We start from the raw sequence: 20,919 nt of genomic DNA, 5'->3' as shown, positions 1-20,919 counted from the left end.
GGGGCTCCCATATAAAGAGCGTTCCCATAGTCCTGGACCATGATCCTCCTCGCCTGGAATGGGAGCAAGGGGAGCACCTTCCGCAGCATCCTCATTAGCCCAAAACAGGTGGCGGCCGTCTTGGTAGCCTGGACTGAAAAATCAAGTGCTCTATCGAGCCAGATCCCAAGGCTCTTTATCTGGGACTTGGGGACAGGGGACGGGCCTAAACATGGTGGCCAGAAGGATGCAAGGGCAGAGGGAGAAGGGTTGCCCAGTAAGATGATGGCTGTCTTCTCCCCATTAAGCTTTAAGCAGGAAGATTGCATCCATTTGGCGACAGCCTCTAGACAGGGGCCTAAGGTGGGGGACGATCCCTCAGAGTGGTCTAAAGAGACCACCAATTGGGTATCGTCCGCGTAGGTGACAATACGCACACCAAAGGGATGGACTATCCTGTCCAGAGGTTCCATGTAGGCATTAAAGAGGGTAGGACTTAGAGAAGAGCCCTGGGGGACCCTGCACCTAAGTGGGTGTTTGGGAGACACCGCTTCACCCTCAAAGACTTGAAAAAAACGCTCATCCAGGAAGGATGTCAGCCATTCTAGGGCCGCGCCCGACACGCCCATGCCCGCCAAACGATGTAATAGCGTGGCATGGTTAACCGTGTCGAACGCGGCGCTGAGGTCGAGTAGAATGATGGCGACTTTTCCTCCCCGATCCAGCACCGCTCTTGCTTCTTCCGTTACTGCAAGGAGGGCGGTCTCGGTTCTGTGCTGAGGACGGAAACCTGTCTGAGAGGCACGCAATAGGCTATTGGACTCTAAATAGTCCATTAGGATGTTATTCACGTGCCTTTCAAGCAATTTACTCAGCCACGGAAGAAGAGAGATGGGGCGATAGTTTGACCAGTTGCTCTGGTCGAGGTTGGGTTTTTTTTACAAAGCCTTCACCATCGCACATTTCCAAGATGGTGGAACAGATTTGGAAGAGATGGACGCGTTGAACGTCTAGGATGACTGGACGGACAACGTCCAAGACCTTGATAAGGGTCTAAGGAGGTGCTGGGTCGTTGGGAGAACCGGAAGTGATCTTAGGGATCAGTTTGTCTAGTCCAGGGGTGTCGAGAAGTGGGATTTCCTCAAGCTTACAAGGAACAGAGGGATCTCCTCTTAGATTCCTAGATAGCACACCGAGTTCTTTCGACATCCCAAACCCCCAGCAACCTGGGAAAGCCCCGCTTGCTTTGTTTTGATTAGTAATAGAACTCCTGCGAGCACTGTAAGAACGATCAGTTCTTAGTGACATCTTTATTGACGTCTTATGTCCAAAAACTAGGCACCTTTCAGGTATAAATATACCAAAGTTGCCTTAAGCAAACACACGGTGATGGTGAATACTGGAGCAGAACAGCCCAGCAGATGCGAGAAGCCCACAGACGCTGCCCCTCCTCTTTGACGCGCTGAGAAAGACGCTGTCTTATCTCCTGCCGAGAAAATCCAGCTCCGGCGTTTCCAGCCTACCCTTGCGGGAGACTGGGATATCGAGTCCTGAGAGGAGATACCAGACCTCCTACATTCTATTCCAGAGGTACGGTGCTGATTAAACCCTTAGAGAGAATTCTTGAATCAAACTCTTGGCAAAACCAACTTAACTTAAACTGCTACTTACTCCCTCCCACGTATTAGGCTTAGGTCAGGTACACCGGGGTAGGCGTAGTTAGAAGCACCAGTTGAGGTCGTTAGCCAATGTATATATGAATGTACATATTTTACTCATTTTAACTATCTTATGGCTAAGACACCATATCAATGCTTTTACAGTATTATTTCGTAATACTCCTTTTACTGTACGCACTTTTTATAATAACAAGTCTTGCAATTGTGGCAATTCATTTCTCTTGCATGAGAAAGAAGACTGCTCAATAAATAATATCTTTTATTGAAAACGCCCGTCTCTCTATTTTCTGCACTCTGGTGAAATTAAATCTGCACAACTGACAGTGAAATAATTGTCTATTGTTTCACACAACTCTAGAGATTGACTCTTATTCTGAGGAGCAAAGTTGTCATGTTTATGCGGTTGTCGGAAGCTGAATCCCTTCTTGTCTGAGCCAGGGAAGCCGATCTCTTCCTATTCAGTCAAGAAAGTTTCCAGTGACTTCTGAGCTAGCTGGCGCAAACCTAAATTAAGTCTAACATAGTCAGTAGAGACCTAGAAGACCTCAGTCCTACGTCTACACTGCTGTTTATGTTATTCCAATGCGCAGAGCCTATAGGGAAAATAGGAACTACACTACACTCCTTGAGCATTTCCTCCACAAAGAGCTCTAATTTCCCTGTATTGGTCGACTCCGACAGGCCTGTGATCCTAGGTTATTACACCTTGACCTGGCCTCTAGGTCCTCATTCTTGGCCTGGACGAAGTCCACAGCAGCAGAGCAGCAACTTCACATCCCCGGTAGGTCACCAGGCTGCCTGCAGAGCACCCCAGCCCCAACGGTACCCCACAACTTGCTCACCTTCAGCAGCGTACAGGCCCCGCCGTGCCACACAGTCCCCACGGTCTCCCAGGACATCCTTGATTCAGTAGCAGTTCTGAGCGATATTCATTCCCGTCTGGCAGCCATGTTGTCTTCAGCCGCCGCGCCTCGCCAGGCAACATTCTCTCCGATGACCCCCTACACAGTCCGTCAACAGCGCTGCGATGCACACCGGGCCACACTGTGAAATGACTGCATCACTATTTTGCACAATGGTGTGAAATACAAGTGGGTGAGTGGGGTTGGGAGGGGGTAGTTGGAGGGCGGTTTGCGGGAGGAGGGGTTTACCTTTGTTTTTTGTTCTGTACCAACTGCAGCGAAGTACTAAGGGGCAGATTTCTACTTCTGGCGAATCTCTGCTAATCAGCAGGGATGCGCCAGAAGAGTTGCGATGCATCTGCCCACCCGTGCGCCACCACTGATGCGCTGCATTTACAATGCGGTGCACCACGGCGCACAGATGGGCAGATGCGTGTCGCATCCCCCGTCGGAAAGGTGGCGCATTGCTGGAGTTGCGCCGCAAGAGCGATGTTGCTGAGGCAAGCCTCGGGGGTGTCCTATCCCTAACATGCTGTGTCAATCCTTACGCCTGCTTCAAGCAGGTGCAGGGTTTTGATGCAGCATGGCCTTACAGGTTACTGAGTGAAATCTTGTAGATTTCACTCAGCCACTTTTAGGAGGTGTTCCTGCACTGGAACGCCCCCCCCCCCCGCACCACAACGCCTACATGTGGCGCAGGGCTTTACAACGTGAAGCATCTCCCAGATGAGTCACTTTGTAAATACCCCGCAGCATGGCGCTGACTTTGCGCCGCCGCTGCATTACAAAAGTGACGCAACAGCGGCATAAAAGAGGCGCAAAGGGCTTGTAAATCTGCCCCTCAGTGACCAATTGTCGGGAAGTTGCTATCTCCTTTCACTTGATTCCTCTGCTGTAATGGTTTGATATTCTTTTCTGAAATGCTAATAAAAGATTTAAACCATAAAATAGCCTGCAGCTCCAACGGATTTGTGTGTAGCTGGCTTTCTACCGGATACGAGAGCCTTCTGAGCCCTTCCTCTCCCTTATGACCGCACCAGTTCAGCAGGGACATGTCAGTCAGCATTGGCTGGGAAAGGAAGAGGGGTCTGCTGCTGGTCAAGTTGTGGTCGAGTATCCAGCACTGCAGATCTTGTGCATTCTCCGCTGAAACCTTGAGATTGAGGACATTCGATGGGTTTCCTTGGTGCTTGGCACATTAAGACTTCAACCCCACTGCAGGGCCTGCATATTCCATCTGGCGAAGTGGGCAAGCAGGATGCAGGAGACCAACAGGCCCAGAACTCTCAGAGCTGCTCTCACAAGATTTTGGAACAAGGCTGAAACAAAAGGATCATAGCCCAAATGTCCTGGACTAGGAGGACGTCAGAACTGCAATAAGTCCTGCACAGGCAGTAACAGTAGACAAAGTTCTATTGCATATCCCTGCTACCCTGACAGCAAAGACTGTAAATGAAGATGATTCTGCTACTTAAGACCTGAAACCAACACTTCAGAAGATGCCAGTTCCAGATCTCTTTTGTCAGGAATAGGTGTTTATGGTGCAGGGGGGGCTTCAACAGTTTTCAAGGAGCAGACATTGACCTACCACATTATAGGCGCTACCCAGGTGTTCTTTCTGCCAGGTAGTGCAGAAAAGCTGTAAACTAAGGAGGTGAGTAAAAAAGGACGTACATCATTTTAAAGCATGAAAAATTTATTATATTTATAATATATATATATATTTATATATCGAAGTTAAAAGAGTCGTATTAATAGTGTTATCGAACAAGCATACTGTTAAAGGCATGAGTCTAAACATTTCAGTTGCAAAGCGAAATTGTTAAACCTACAGAATAGTTAAAGAGTTACCCTTAGTGTTTGCCTCGCAGCATGTGACTCAGTTCTACCAACGATCATATTTACAAAGAGGGACTCTTTCAAATGCCGAAAAACAGTAATCTTGCAACATTTACAAGTTTATAAAAAAAATGGCATATGTACATTTTACAATCTATGAAAAAAGTATGTACAAAATAAACATATGTGACACTACTTGACCAGTCTGATTTGCAACACTCTAGAAAGATCAAAGGTGCATTAAAACGAAAAAGTGATTTTTAAAAGCCTCAAGATCAGTGTATTAATTCCATTTCTGTTCATAAATGTTAATTTATACACATCTTTTCTATGCTTCCAACACAACATCTATTTTCACTTAAAAACACAACACACGCACACGATGATCAGAAGTTGATCTTGATCATCAGACCCGGCATAAACATTCATCCTGATGACAAACTCATGCGTAACAAGTAAAACAAACAAATATACTCCTTTGTTCAGTAACCTAAAAATATTGCACAATGCGGCTTGTATTGAAAAAGGATCCTTCCAATAGTTATCAAGTGCAGCGAGTTTTCTGTGGTGTGCTATATGAATAATTCAGTCTGGTTGTCTAAAACTGCACTCTAGAAAACTATAATACTGACGAAGTTCATTATTTGCATCCAATGACCACTTCCCAGCCCAGTGGAGGTGACATATGAATTGTTGACATTTGGCAAAAGACAAGGCATGTAACAGAAAAAATATTTATGTACAGGGTATGACGGACAGGATCTCGTGTTAACAAAATCCCTCAATTCACACAAACAGAACTCCAATAAGGTTTCGAAGGCCCATTGTTGGTCACAGTGATGATCACACTGCGGTGGAGTAGGACTCTGTTCTTTTCTGGCTCTTTTGCTGGGGAAAGATTCCATTAGACTCGCCCCTGTCCAAAGCGCCTTCTTCAGGATCGCTATCACTGCTATCCACCACAGGCTGGCCCAAACTTCTTCTGTGTAGGTGGAAATGGAGCCCAGGATCCGGAGAGTTGCTGCCTATGAAATAGTCATCAGGCTCCTCATCTCCTATCAAATGGTTCACAATGTGGATTCCATCAAAAGTGGGTTGGTCGAGGAGGCCCCTTTGGACTTTCAGGCATCTTAACTGTTTAAAAAAACAAAGTCAATACTGAAAAACAATATTCTTTAAATGCTGCATCTCTACATTTTCATTCACAGTTATGAAGAAAACAAACAGTACTCCTACATGAGTTTATTGATAGGAGACACATCATAAGCATAAAATGTAAAGGATTATATGCAACCGATCTACATTAACAGTAACGCTGTGATTACTTACCCTCAATCTTCATTACATAGTCCTTTTCATTTAACATTCCTTACATCTACCAGGACACCTGCTAAGCTCTATAATTACTTGTAAACTAATTATTGCCTAATTTCATAAGATCACCAATTAAAAAGTAGAACAACCTCCACCTCACCCTCACTTCCCATCTCTAATGCATAGGTTGAAAATTGTTCGAAACCAGTGTATATGTTAATGAATATTAGCCACGATTAGATTAATGGAGTTTAGCATTATGTAGTTAGACCATTATCACCCTCTCTCTGTTTCTCACTGCAGTCCTTTCTTCAATAAGGCTACACTAACGCACCTCTAGTTGACCAATTCCTAAAAAAATAAATCATCTACATCCAACACTGAAATTTGGCACACCATACCTATATTGAGCACATACTTTAAATTAAACTGATGTAGACATGTGAATTCTGTATCCAAGATAGCTCATGAGCATTACCCACCACTAGATGGTAAATGTTTTTATATAGATTAAAATAAACTCCACATGGCAGAACTGCAGATGCCACACAGTGTTCAGCCCACAACCTGCAGTATGGCATTTGGAGCACACCTAGTTATGGATAGCCCTTGAATCCTCCATGAGTAATTCTGCTCTAGCTCGTAAACCAATGAAACCATCAAATTGAGTCAATGATCTATTAACTTGTTTGCATTACAGAGCTCAAACCCTTATTTAAGAAGTGAAGTTGAAAAATAGCAGTTCTGAACCTCTAAGAGGAGCAACCAGTTTATTATGTATATCGCCTGATACATCCCTAATGTGTGTGATAGAGCATACTTGGGAGAAGCTAAATCTGGAAACAGTACAAAAAAAATGACAAAATATTGGTTATTTTAGAAACTCAACATGACTTTCGGTACAAACGATGGCTTGGGTTCAACAAAGATGGCATTCTGATAAGGTTCAAGTGCCACCAGTGCTTCCACTTTTTAGCACAAATAGACAACAAGAGGAACTTTTTTACTGTCTGAAAAACAGAATAAACCCATTTTTAAATGATTCCTTTTTTTCCACTGCTGATAAAACAACAGTTTGATCCCAAAAGTGCAGTGGTGTAGCACTGAAGGAATGTGGCACCTCAATTCTGTTCATCAGATGGAGAGCAAATGTGGAAGTAAGAAACTATGTTCCCTTGCTTGGTGACAAATTCTAATGGCTGCCCATTGAGACAAATGGTAGAGTTGGCTCAACCCTCAAAACCTTATCATCATCTCTAACAGCAAAATAAAGTGAGAGGACCTATGATGGAAATCCGTATAAGCTGTCCACCTAGTTCAATGATCAAAGTGCTAGGCAGACAGTAAGATTTGCGAGTCTACCTGTTTATTAAATGGCAGCAGCAAGCTCCATTAAACAGTTTGCCCTCGGCGGCTGAACAGTTCAACCTCCATTGGGAGGTGATGGCGTTTCATAGCCCTGGAAGTTGAATCAGTAAATTCCACTCTATAGACAGTCATCAGGAGCATACGGGGATATTATGTGTAAGACCCACCGGAGGGACTAAGAGTCTTAAGTACAAAGATATATTGTAGTCACAAAGTCTGTGATCACGACGGCGACCCTGACCGAGGACGAGACCTCCGACGTACTCTCTTCTCCTCTCTCGCTGTGGTCATAAAAAGCTTTGCTTCCCTCTCTTTCAACGCATTGGGGTTCATCTTCTGGCAAGAAGAACAGGCGTCAATGTAGTGGTCTGAACTTAAACACTAAAGACAGTTGTTGTGAGGGTCCGTGGTTAATATTTGAACATCACACTCCCTGTAAGGCTAGACTCAAAGCTTCCTTAGAGGAAACATTCTTCCCCTGCAACAACATTGCTATTTTCTGGCAAAAATGTTGCAAGAATTCCTATGGAGAGCCTAAAAAAAAAAATGTTATGCGTCGAAGGTGTGAAAAAAAGGGAAGAGAAGTCTGTGGGCTGACGAGGTCTTCTTATGGCTCCAATGACGAGCTGTGGCATTATGACGTCCTCGTCGATGTTGGAGAGCTGTACAGAAACGTTTCCATTGAACGCTGGCGCATTGGGACATTCAAAAGGTGAGGAATCTACAAGTTGATGTATCCATCCGAAATTACGATATCGTCTAACGGTAGTAGAAGCTCAATTATACCAACATCGATGGAGTTATGTATAAAGATAGCAATTTCACCAGAGTAGTGGCCACCATGGTTTGATGGAGTTGCGGGGCGAAATAACTCAATTTAATCCCCCATAGGTTCAGTCTCTAATACACGTTCCCTGAAAGCATGTACTATCATTCTTTTTTAAGTTGGTAATGTATCTGGTTTTGCTAAGTTTCGTTGAGTCCCCTAACATTCCAAGAGCACAGGGACATATTCTTTGCTGTTGCTGACCGCTTTTATTTCGAGGCTGGACCAGGGTCTGCCCTACACTGCTTCGGGCAGCCAGTCTCAGTTTTCTATAGGATAATCTTTGATAATCCCATACAGTCTCTTTCGGGCATAAATTCACCTAGTGGCCTTTAGGCCCTTGCTAGGCAATATTTGGGTGGACAGGAGGGTTGTTGTGCCACCCCCCAAACTAGCACCCCACACGTGACCCATTTGTCAGATGTTTATGTCTGACACTTGGGGCTGGTATAGAAATTAACTTGATACCCCATTCTGCAAGCTGCTTATGGTTTTCTCCCAGGTGTCTCTCAGTTGTTTTATTAGTGAATTTAACAACCAGGCATTCATTAATTTCGTTTCCTTGCAGGGGCTTGGAGGCATCATTTCTATGTCTTAAGAATGTACTGAGACAAGTCCTTGGAGGGCTCTGCAGAGTTTTAAGATGTAACTTCTATTTAAGATTTTCTCTTGCTCTAGATTGGATACATAACTACATCAATTTGTTTTTTACAAGTCTTACCGTGGTTTATTCTTATTTCTCCTTTTAAAGCCTCAGCATCTGCTTTTGTAATTGGCCAGTTAGTCTGCAGAATGTGAAGATAATTCGCCGGCTCAGTATTCGTCGTCCCTCCTTGGCCCATATCTCTCGGGTTTTTGGGGCAACTACTTTAACTGAAAATTATTATCAACCATCTCTTGATAGTTGATTGAGCTTACATTTTGGATCAGTGGGTTGTAGTGTCTGAATTATCTACTTATTTATGAACTGTATCCCCTGGGCAGCTGTCTGAGATGTTGCTGGGAAGCTTAACCTAAGAATGCTTAGTGGTATTTTTAGCACAAAGCAGGTCCCTTGTTTCTTCTATGTTCGTGAAGACATTAGATGTTGGATTTTCTAGAGAGCAGTCTTGCATAAGTTTATGAGGGCCCTATTCTATTGTTTCTATGGCCATACCTGTGTCTGGAACAGGTGGGTTGTTCGAACAACAGTCACCGACCTCTATCGTGGGCAACCCATGTGTTCATTTTCTGCCTTTGGCAGTAAATCCTTTTCAAAGATCTTAAATAATCTTTGGCCATGAGACAAATGACAATTAGATTTGCTTCAAGTCGAAATTTTTTGTTTAGCTCTTTCAACCACTTCCTATTCTTTTTCGATAAATTAATTCCTTTCTGCGCGCTATCTACTTTATTGGCTTGTATCAAATACGCCATTAAAATTCTCACAGCTTCTTACACCTCTTTTCCAGTTTGACTCGTGGCTTCTACTACCAGAGAGCAGGTTGAAAGGCTACTTAAAGTGCAGGAGTTGATACCTTTTGTTGTTGCTAATTCTGTTTCTATGTCATGAATAACTGATTGCATTATTTCAGGTAAGCGTAGTTAGCTTATCCATTACTGTGGTGCAGCAATAGGCTTCGTCTATTTTCTTAATTTTGCTTTGTGGAATAGATTATTTAAATGATTCAGTTTTGATACAATGGACACTGTGTACGTTGCCAAGGTTTGTAGACCCTCAATTTAGGTTTAGCATTGATGTTGTCATGGGTACTGTGTTTGCACCCTCAAAGGTAGCCACTATCACCAAACTATTACCAAACTATTGAGGGCCCACGTTGATGGTTCTATTGGCTATGTTAAGACAGTTATTGAAGGTTTTGTGGTGGTCTATTGGCTGGCCTAACGGCTCCACTTTGTTACCCTTAGCTTTAATGGGGCTCATTGTACTTTGAAATCGGCCAGAGCAAAAAAAAGCAGTAGAAGACAAAGATTATTTTAGGCAAAAAAAACTTGACTTTTCCACCTGTTCAGCCTGTTTAACTAGTCTCTGAAATCAATAATTTCCTTCAAGCCTTCAAAGCAAATATTAGAATTGTTTGGAGACCTTTCATTGATCACTTGTTTGTTGAGGTCCGATGCTAATTGAGTTAAGTAGTTGGCGGGTTTAAATGAGTCTGCAATGCCCGTTGTCTATATTTCTGGGCTAAAATGATGGACCTATCTTTATTTTCGACATTAGTTGGGGTCTGATTAATTTTAGTCTTGGAGTTCTTTCTGCTCTTAATTACCTATTTTGTATGCCTCATTGGTTTTGATTTGAGGGGTTTGTTCAAGCGCTGGTGCCCATGCATCAAAATAGAGCTCAGGGTCCTCAATTTTGGTTTGCAAATTTTAACCTTATGGAGTGTTGTATGGTCTACAATATTATTGTGTCATGACGCCGTAGGGCAGAACCAGTAATGGCAGGATGGAAGGATGTACAGGGCAGAGCATAGCCAAGGGGAACAACACAACTCACCAAATTATCTTTATGTCGGTGATGGAGATGCCCTGAAGTCTAGTGCTAGCACTGGAGCTGGAGTGCTTAGAGGCACACAGTATCTGACACCCCAAAGAAAAAAAGTGCTAAAAGGCCAACTGGACGGACACCCCTAAAAAAACTAGGTTATGCCTACACTCAAGCAGGAGAACAAGAGATTAGAAGGAGATCAATTACGCCCAGCGGTTTAGTGCTCATCAAGAGCCAGGAGCTAGCTAGATATGTCAGAGTATGTCTAACAGAGACTGCATGTGCCTCAAGTGAATAAAGGTGGACTTGGGCTGGGGGACAAACCCATGCCGTAAACTGCACTGGGGCAGCCTTTACTGTGCAGTTGCCCCCTGCTTGCCACCGGCGCTGCTGAGTGATTACCAAGGCCCCTGCTAAGGCCTACTTTGTAATGGTCAGTTTCCTGACACAAAGCCCAGAGCAACAGCGGAGTGAGTGATAAGCACGATACGCACATCAACTGCACAGAAGGCGGCCACTCTGCCCAGGAGCATGAATCCCTATGGCCGCCTCCACTGCCTGCCAATCGGCAGGCTCTTGTGCTAGTGACCAAAACTGCCCAAGTCCGCTGAGATGCTGACCCTGCCGCCAAACCACACTGACCGCATTGGCCCTCATGATTCCATACAAGCATCCATTTTACGTATGCATGTAGTCTTTTCACTATCACTGGTAGTTAAAATGCTGGACCTGCCTATTAGAAATAGATGGGAAAGGAAAATCTAAAAGATTTCATCAAATCAAAGAAATAAAAAAAATAACCCTGGGCAAAGCACTACGCTACGCTCGCGTAGTTTCCGAAGTTTGCGCTACTTCGCACTACACGAACTGCACGTTCACAGTGCAAACACGCGTATAGTAGCGGTAATTTTTTGCTTGCTCGCGGTCCTCAACGTTAAGTTGGCGACCGCGAGCAAGCAAAATGACATCCTGGCGAGACTTTTTCCTCGTTCGCGATCAGCAACATCAAGTTCCCGATCGCGAGCGTGGAAAATAAACCTCCCGTCAAAATTCTCAACGCGGGGAGGTCAGGTTTCTCCTTGCGAGTGATCATGTATGCTCGCGACCGCTCGCAATGAGAAACTACTAGTCTGCGTTGAGAAAGCTGCAGCTCGAGTAAAAATCCACTCGAGCGGCAGTAAAAGACAGCTCGCACTGTGCAAGATGCCGTTTTCAATGATTGCATAATGCGGACAAGCATCCGGCACTGTGCAATCATCGCGAACAGCGCACTACGCGGTTTGTGTAGTGCTACGCGTAGCTCGCGTAGTGCACTTCGTGTAGCGCTACTTCGCGAACTACGCCCAGGCTTAAAAAAAAGAGAACTTGCTTTTTCTATGACTGTATTAAATTTCACCCATGCTAGAAATACACCAAAACGCAATAATTCGAAAGAGTAAGAGATTAGCACAGTAAAAAAATAAATTATTAAAATAAGTTTACGATTGATTTAAAACAATTACTTGTGTCACCAGTAGAGCCAGTGACTAGGTTATTGCTACAAAGCACAATTTCAAGCAGCAACAAACAGAAGGAAGAGGGCACAGCAGAGGCGGTATCTAGACACAGGGATGAAATTAACACAAGAGGGGGCTTAGAGCAACATGCATAGTAGCACAGCGAGCAAATGCTCGCTTATGCGCCCCACTGTCTTCAGGAGAGTCAAGGGGAAGAGAGAAGGAACGAAGGAGGAGAGGAAGCAGGATGTACAGAGCCTGGTGAGATTGCTAGGTGTTTCTAGATTAGGAAAAAAGAAATTCTTACAAAAAGGTCTTCTGAAAACAATGAAACAGATGACATTTTCAGCTAAAAATATTAAAATAAATTGAATGCGGTATTTTGCTCCTGAAACAGCATTAATTTAATTATTAGAATAGATTCAGTAATGTAAACTTGACAAGGTTCTCGAAGTTGTAATTACATTGCGCTTACTACCCCAGAAGAGGCGTTGAAGCACTTTTGGACGAACTGCACGCTAGTCCCGAACCCTAGGTGGATTAGTAAAGGGAAATATAAGTTGTTATAGGGAGCCTGTTAGTTGCATGAATAGGATAAAGGATGGGTAGAGGAGGGAAGAGTTTAGAAAGGGTTACTTGGGAGCTCATAGACGTTTGGGATGAGTCAGAGATTGTTAGTTGGATTATTTTGATAAAGGATGGAATGAATAGGGAAGACTTTGGAAAAGGTTGTTTGGAAGTTCACAGTAGTAAAAGAGGTTTGGGAAGAAATTAGAGAGTGGAGGTAGCAGATATTTTGAAAGAGGAGTAGGATGTGTCAACATAGTGGTTTGGGGGAAATAGTTAATTTTTCCCCCTCTGCAGTGGGAGGAAAATATATAAAATATGTAGATATATAACTACACAAAAGAGTTATACATACATATCGATTTTAACATGATAGGCATATGCTAAATAATCAGGAGATATAAAACTGTACTAAAGTCCCATATCAAGATGCATTCATAAATATAACAAACTCAGGCTTTCTATAAAATCGATCAAGGGTTTTTATAGCTCACTACTCACCCGTGAGTTTGTTGTAAAGATTTGTATTTATTTACTTTTTCTCTATTATTTAGAATTTCTTTTTTGTCCTTGCAGTGGGAGGTGAAATATATAAATGTGTAGAGCATAACCACACAGAAAAGGTATACATACATAGAGATTTTAACATGATATGCATATGTAAAATAATAAGGAAATATAAAATTGTACAAGATGAAGTCTCATATGTACATGCATAGATACAGATTTATAAAATAGGCTTTCTATTTCTGCTGTAAAAATGTATATTTTTTCTATGTTATAATTTTTACTTCAATAGTTAAGCACTTATAGAGACATATCATATAATCATAATTACACATTGAGACAGATGTGTTGTATAGGGGAAAACACATTAGCATACACTCATCTTATATTTCATTATTGTATTGATCTACTAATATATGGATAAAGTGAGACATATACATACTTTTAATTTGTCTACATATTACAATGTATTTATTTTTCATTTCTGTAGTAGGTATGAGAGAGAGAGAGGGAGAGAGAGAGAGAGAGAGAGAGAGAGAGAGAGAGAGAGAGAGAGAGAGAGAGAGAGAGAGAGAGAGAGAGAAACTAACCCATATTTTAATTCGTTTTTATTTGTTCTATAATGTGTTAGTTTTTATTTTATTATTTCATTATTTATGATTTATGTATTTTAAGTAATAAGTGTTTTGGATGGTTTTTTTTTAAACTTTATTTTTCATTTTATAATAACAAGAAAGGCACTGTTCATTATTTGCATTTTTCAGAAGTATATGAATAGGCAATATATTTCACCCCTCCTTTCTAGTCAAACGTGCATCATGCGTCCAGTGGGGCCAAGGAAGTGTACGTGTCTGGGGCTCGTTCCAAAGCAGACCCACCAAGCAAACTGGTCCATGCTTTTCCCATGTTTGGCTCAAAACTCGGCTTACCTTCTGTAGGCGTCGAGTGTGAATGAATTTGCGCAGATAGGGAGCTTTTGGTGTCTTCCAATGTAAGCAGATAATCTCGCAATGGCTGCCATATGTCACACGGTCTAGATGCTATTGGTTACAAATTAGCATATAGATCACAGTTAGTGTTTCAGTGGATTAGGTTATTGAGCCACGCTTTTTGTGTAGGAGAAACTTGTTGCCCCATTTGATGGCTACCTCTCATTTAGCTAACATTAGGGAGACCACTACAAAGCGGCGTGGGGACTTAGGGTTGTCATGTACATATCCCAAGAACGCTAGCTCTGGTGAGGGTGTGATGGTGATGTGAGTCATGTGTGACAGCTCTGCAAATATGACCCACCAGTATCGTTCTATCATATCACAGGTCCACGTTATGTGTGCGAAGTCCGCAAGTGGTGCTTGGCATTTGGGGCATGTGTGGGAGCCTGAGGGGTCAATTTTGTTCAGTTTGGCTGGTGTAGCCTACACCGCCACAGAAACTTAAAATGGAGTCGTTTATGTCAGTGGTTGAGAGAGATTTTCTGTGTCTGCTCACAGCAGTAGTACCACTGGCAGTCTGATAGTGGGCAGCCAAGATCACGTTCCCAGGTCGCCCAAACTCCTGTGTCCATAGGCGGAAATAGGGCCAGACTTGCCTTGTAAAGCTTAGATATCAGATGAACCCCATCTGGGTCTGTGATAAGTAGTGTCAAGGGCGGGAAACCCTCCGATTCCAAGGGGTAGTCGGAGATCTGGGCCCTAAGTGCTCCCCGCATCCGCCGGAATATAAACTGGTCCATTAAAGGGGTGGTTTGGAAACTAGCATCCTCTGTTCTCGAGAACATGTGCCCCTCCCGGAAAGAGGTCACCCATGGTGGTCAGGGAGTACTTAGTAAGGGTTCGGCGCACTAGCACTTACTGGGTGATGGGCAGCCAAGGGTTGGCAGACAGGGGGAGGGCCAATGAGCATAGTAAATGGCCGCAGGTCATACGGACTAGCTGCTTCTAGACCCCGCTAGTTATGGACACTGTCTAGATGTCACAGGGATTTCGTGGCAGCCTCGATGGCAACACTGCGGGCAGCGGGATCGGGTCAGCGAGGTCTGCCTCTGGCTTAGTGTTTGGTATCCAAGCTTCGGGTTGGTACCAGTGGTGAACGAAGCAGCACTGGGCCACCAGGTAGTACAGGTGGAAGTTAGGGATGCCAAACCCCCGTTCGTAAGGTAGTGTCATTGTCACCCAGCTGACCAGAGGCTGTTGGCCATCCGCAAACCAGGCACGTAGGTTGGTGCAAAGTGTGTTAAAAAACGTGTTGGGATGGGGATGTTATGCGACATGTACAGGAATCTAGGCAGCACTACTATCTTAATGATGGCAACCAGGCCAGCAACAGAGAGCTGAAGTTTCAGCCAGCGTTTTATTTGTATGGTTAGTTAATCCAACGCAGGCTCATAATTTAGGCGTATTATCTGCTCTGCATCTTTGTGGATGTGGATCCCTAGGTATTTAACGGATGTGTTGCACCATGTCTATGAAAATCCGCAGTCTATACTACCCTGCAGCCTGTGTCAGGGGGAAAAGACTAGATTTGCCTCAGTTTAAGTGTAACCCTGATAATGCACCTTATTGATTTTTCTCCCTTAATATAGGCGCCATATTTTCACTTGGATGTCTCACATAAAGGATGATATCGTCTGCAAAGAATGTGATCAGGAGAGGACCCGTATTAAACTGCAGCCCCCTGTGGAGGTGCCACTCTTGTAAGTGACATATCAGAGAGTCTAACACAATGATGAATATTAGAGGAGAAAGCGGCCATCCGTGTCTTATTCCCCGTATCAGGGGAAAGAGGGCGGTCAGTGTCCCATTCAGATACTCGCCGTGGGCCGAGCATATAGTGGGGTTATGAGGGCCATGAAACCCGACGGTATGTCTGTTTTGCGCAGCTTGACCTGCAGAAATGGCCACTCTAGCGAGCTGAATACTTTCACAGAGTCTAACAATGCAGCGAATGCATGTACCACGGGTGTAATTCTGTGTAGGACAGCAAATAGTGTGCGTAGGTTCAGCATAGTGGATCTATGAGGGATGAAGCCTGACTAGGCCGGAGATATTATTTGGTCCAGCAGGAGGGAAAGCCGTGTCACGATAATTTTAGCCAGGATTTTCATCATCGAAATTTAATATTGAAAGTGGCCTGTCCGATCCACATAGTTGCAGGTCTTTCCCAGGTTTGGAGAGCAGTGTGATAAGCCGAGTGTGGGTAGAAGGATCTTGTTCTCTAATGCTTCCCGGTATAGTTCAAGGAGATGCGGGGCAAGTAAGTGTTTGTATGCTTTATAAAAAATGCCAGTAAACCGGTCAAAGCCTGGCGCCTTCATACCATCTATTGCTCTATGGCTTGAACTATTTCCTCCACTGTGAAGAGTTCTCTGAGAAATTGTTGATGTGCCGAGATGAGCCACACCATGGCTATTTCATCCAGGTATTGCATTCTGTCTGTGGCCTCGTCTATGACCCGGGAAGTGTATAGGTTTGGACAGTAGGTAAGTATTTCGCTCTGAACTTTGAGCTTGTCCAAAATGTGAGTTCCATCCCCCTGCCGGAGGCTGGTTATGTAGGGTTGACATCTAGGGATTTGCAGCAGTTAAGCGAGTGTGCCCCGGCCTCTCCCTCTTCTCATATATCCTCGCCATTGCATGCTTATTTAAAAAATGTGTTTCTCTCTCTGCTGCCTTGCGGAATTCGGCCAAAAGGGACAGCTGGCGATGCAGTGGTATCTGTAGTCCTTCACCGCCTGCTCCTAATCTATCACATCCAACTGCCTCTCGAATTGGAAGTGAGTACATCGTAGATCTTTCAGAATCCCTGAATGTTTAGAAATGCATATCCCTCTCACATATGCTTTGAAGGCGTTCCAGAATGTAGCCCAGGAATCTACTGACCCTTTACTCAGTTCGAAATATTCCACAATAGCCGCACATAGCTCTGTATGGAACACCTCGCCCCTTAACGCCAGTCCTGGGAATCTACACTGTCTCTCCACCTCACCCTCTCTTGGTATGTGAAGCCTTAGAAGCACTGGGGAGTCATCAGATAATGTTCTTGGAAGATGCTGTATGGGGTTAGACCAGGGTGTCATGTTGGGGGAGGAAACCAATAGTCCAGGCAGGTCCAAATATTATGCTGCACAGAGTGGTATGTGAAAGCGGTTTGAGTGGGGTGTCGGTGGCTCCATGCATCTACCAGGCTATGTGTGTTGCATAATTCAACCATCGCCCGCGGAACCGCAGCTTGGTGTCGGGGGTGTTTGTGGTGCAGTCGCGTTGAGGATCTAGAAGTAGATTAAGGTCCTCTTCCATACGGATATAGTTCGCCTAAGCCAGGTCAATCTGGGCCTGCAAGTTATGGAAACATTCTGGGCTGTCTGTGTTAGGTGCGTATATGTAGTACCCCAGTAGGCGTCCCTCTACCAATATGTAGCGTCCCTCTATGTCTGTGCACACCACGGAGAGTTGGAATGGCACTTGTTTGTGTATTAGTATGGCAACCCCCCTGGCGTATGTTGTAGCCAGCGAAGTACCGGTGAGTTACCCATACAGACGGGAAACCTTGTGGTGGTTAGGGGGCAGGTGTGTTTCGTACAAAAGGCTATGTCAACCTGGTGTCTCTAAAAGTAGTGTAGAACCGGTTTACCTTTGCACGCATTGTTTAAACCCTTTATATTCCAGGTCGCTAGCCTTATGTCCGTAAAGGGGTGTATTCTTTCGTGCGTGGTCGCCGGGGGGGCATGTAGAGCATGGTATCGGTATTGAATACTGCGTTGCATTGAAAATAGTGGCTTTAACAATGAATCATTGCATAACTTCAAACTCAAAACTGAGATTTTCCCCTACCTCCCCCCTCCCATCCCTGCGCCAATTGTGACAGGGACATCCCAAGCCCAACAACATTGCAGCAAGTAATTGTACATTCAGTATCTCGACCATCAATGAGTAAGGTGTGGTACACACTTAAGAGGGTGGCAACACTACGCCAGTCTCCCATCTCTATAAACTAAGAGACAATTTTTAGTTTGACATTTTATTAAGAGGAGACTTTAACTGGAGCATTGAATGATATGCAGTCTCAAATCTTGTCACAAGCTATATGTCTCCATCCAGCTGCACCCAATTTGATGCAAAGGAGATCAGTCTGTGGGAAATAGTTCGCACTGGTCCCTGAGTTGCTGCCTGATGGCGATCTTCAAGGCGTGTCCCTCCGGTCCACCCCGTGTGTTTCAGAGTATTTGTGGCAGAACTCCTGTGCTGCCGTTGGAGTGTCATAGAGTCGTAGCTTGCCCTCTAGTATGACATGCAGCAGCGCCGGATACACCATACCGTAGCTGAGGTCCATATTAAGCAGCACAGCCTTCATTCCAGTGTACTTACAATGGCCGTCCTGAACCATTGTGGTGAAGTCTGGATACAGGGAATTTAGGAGGTCTGCCAGATAAACTGGCCTTTTTCCCTAGCAAGTCACAAGGTAGTGTCTCTATCCCAGACATTTAGCAGCCGGGAGATGAGCGGTCTTGGAGGGCAGCCCATGTTAGGAGGCAGGCCGATATCGCGCGGGCATCCGGCGCAGGGCCGACAGCGTGGCCCTGTTCTTGTGGGGGCTGAGTGATGTTCCAACTGCCTCCGCCTCAGCCGCACCAGGGGAGCTATTCGTTTTCACTGGGTGGCCCTAGGTTCGAGTCCTAGGTGAGATGTGTTTGCGGGGCCACTTTGCAGCATTGTAAGGGAGGCAGGGGCAGTGGCGGCAGCTCCGTGATCTAGAACCCGGTCTGATGGTTCCTGTTATTAATAGGGGCTGGTCTCCCCTGCTGTTTTACACTGCCCCCTGACGTCCAAGACAGTTCTCTCTGGGTAGAAGCCCTGACGTCCGTCAGTCCCCCAGCAGCAGCGGGATCCAGGTATCCCAGCTCCCCCGTTTGTCAGGGCAGGGAGGGCTTCTGATGTCGCGTCCGCCGTTGGCCCGCACTGCAGCAGCTTTCCACCAGCGGGGCCGATGGCGCAGGGATCTTCAACTACTGGTGAAGATAAGGGGCGGAAAGTAACCAGAGGCTGCTTACTGTCCCAGACAGGCCGGGTGGCTGGCCCCCAGGCTCACCCGCAGTCCCTGTCACTGCAGGGCCTCCGGGGGCAATGAGGGCCAGCTTACCTCTGTGCAGGTGTGGTTTCCTCGTCTTGCGATTCTGCCTCTGCCTCCAATCTCTGCCCTAAAGATCCCGCACGCTCAGAGGCTCACGATTTTGTGATTGCCCCACTCCAGTTCCCAGGAGGTCATGGGACTTTGTCCGCTCGTTCTGCGGAATCTTCGGTGGGCAACCTGGGACCTTCGGTGCCAGACGCCACAGGGGTCGTCCGTCATGGCCTGGACAGTCAGCCACAGCTCCAGACAGCAGGCCGCGCAGCGGGTCAAGGATTATTTGTTCCGCTTTTGATCTGTTGGGATTTGCACCAATCTCGACCACGCCCTGGGCAGGTTGTTTCAGCAGGAAGGATGGCATTGATGAATTAGATTATGGCAAGGATTCACAGGAAGGCTGGAGGAGCTTCAATGCTATGCAGCTGTCTTGGTCGGCAGCTTGGCCACGCCCCAGTTTTTTGGATAGTTAACATTTACATATACTTTCTTTATAATCATGTTTATATGTTGTGATGTGTGCTCATAATAAACAGAGACAGAAGCAATAAGCATGTGAATGTTATTTATGTAATGACCTATAAACATGTTAAGCATAAATATAAAGAGTGTAGAACAAGTTTCTTACCTTCGATAATGCCTTAACTGGTAGAATCTATCTACTGCAAATTCTTTACCTTAGAATTATCCACATGCATGAGACTGGATCTGGAAACTTTTCATGTGTAGAACCCCTGCGCACCTAGGCTTGGGCGCACAGGGATGATTGCATCCCCCCGTGCCTGTGCTGCGGGATGGTCGAGGGCACTCTCCTTCACCCGGTATGGGAATGTACTGCTTTATTGAGGTTTTGGCGCAGGGTGCTGCCCTGTCTCTCTGAGGTGTTGGGGTGGGACGTTCCACGGTCGCCATGCTTGGCTATGCTTCATATTGCAGAGGGAATTGGTGGTAATAGGTACAAATGACATCTGTTATACATGGGTCTTACCCTGGCTAAGCAAGACATCGCTATGGCTTGGAAAGCGACTTACCCGCCATCAGTGAGGGCCTGGAAACGGGGCCTTGAATATTCCATGGGGTTAGAACTACCAATTTTTAAAGCTCAAGGATGCCCTCAGAAACACCCGAAGATATGGAAGCAGTGGGTGGATTATCGGGTCTGTATCTTGAACCTATCCCCCCTAAACTACACAATGTAGATCTGCCATAAAGATTTAATGCTGGGTACCAATAGCTATAATAATTATACCTGTATCCAAATATTACGATCAGAGATTTTGTACGATAACATTTATACGGACCTTGTGACACTGATGCTTCTTGTTTCAAATGTTTTTGCGCTTAATTCAGATTTTTGCATATTCCTATTTGCTATTTGACAACTGTATATTGTAAAAGTAGACATCTTTACCATTGCCATGATATTCATACAATGTGCTACCCTGGCGTTACCAGGGCTCTCGTGTCTGTCAACAATCAAATCAGTAGTGAAAAAAAAGAACCCCTGCGCACCAGTAGGTGGCGTTGATCGGCTCTGCATGGCGTCATCGGCGCCAGATGTGACGTGCGCGATACCTATATAGGCACCATACCAGTGCGCTGACGTCAGTTAATTTTCGCGACTTTCCATGCCAGGAGCACGGAGCCACGAAGTACACTGATCACTGATGTGGAAAACCAGGGCCCTGAAAGGGTAGGATGGGTGATTCGGTAAGGAATCTGCAGCAATATAGAGTTTCTACCAGATAAGGTGTTACCAAAGGTAAGTAATTCAGAAAAGGGGGTGGTGATGAACAGAGTGTCTGAATTAAGCAGACCACTCTTACCCAGTC

The 20,919-nt window shown here is 45.0% G+C and overlaps 1 protein-coding gene across 5 annotated transcripts in view; it reads right to left on the bottom strand.

Moving 5' to 3' along the window:
• Positions 1-4,238: 4,238 nt before the first annotated feature.
• The window catches only part of EVI5 (ecotropic viral integration site 5), a 1,064,947-nt gene continuing 1,048,266 nt past the window's right edge, over positions 4,239-20,919 (bottom strand). For all 5 annotated transcript variants that reach the window (XM_086953930.1, XM_086953933.1, XM_086953929.1 and 2 more), the window contains one exon: positions 4,239-5,533. In XM_086953930.1, the coding sequence (XP_086810056.1) occupies positions 5,243-5,533 (291 nt within the window). In that variant the 3' untranslated portion in view covers positions 4,239-5,242. The remainder of the gene's footprint in view (positions 5,534-20,919) is intronic.

Source organism: Lissotriton vulgaris, chromosome 1_1 (assembly GCF_964263255.1).
Source record: "Lissotriton vulgaris chromosome 1_1, aLisVul1.2, whole genome shotgun sequence".
Classification (NCBI taxonomy): Eukaryota; Metazoa; Chordata; class Amphibia; order Caudata; family Salamandridae; genus Lissotriton; species Lissotriton vulgaris.
Note: the sequence above shows the minus strand (reverse complement) of the source record. Positions and strands in the feature narration are given on the sequence as shown.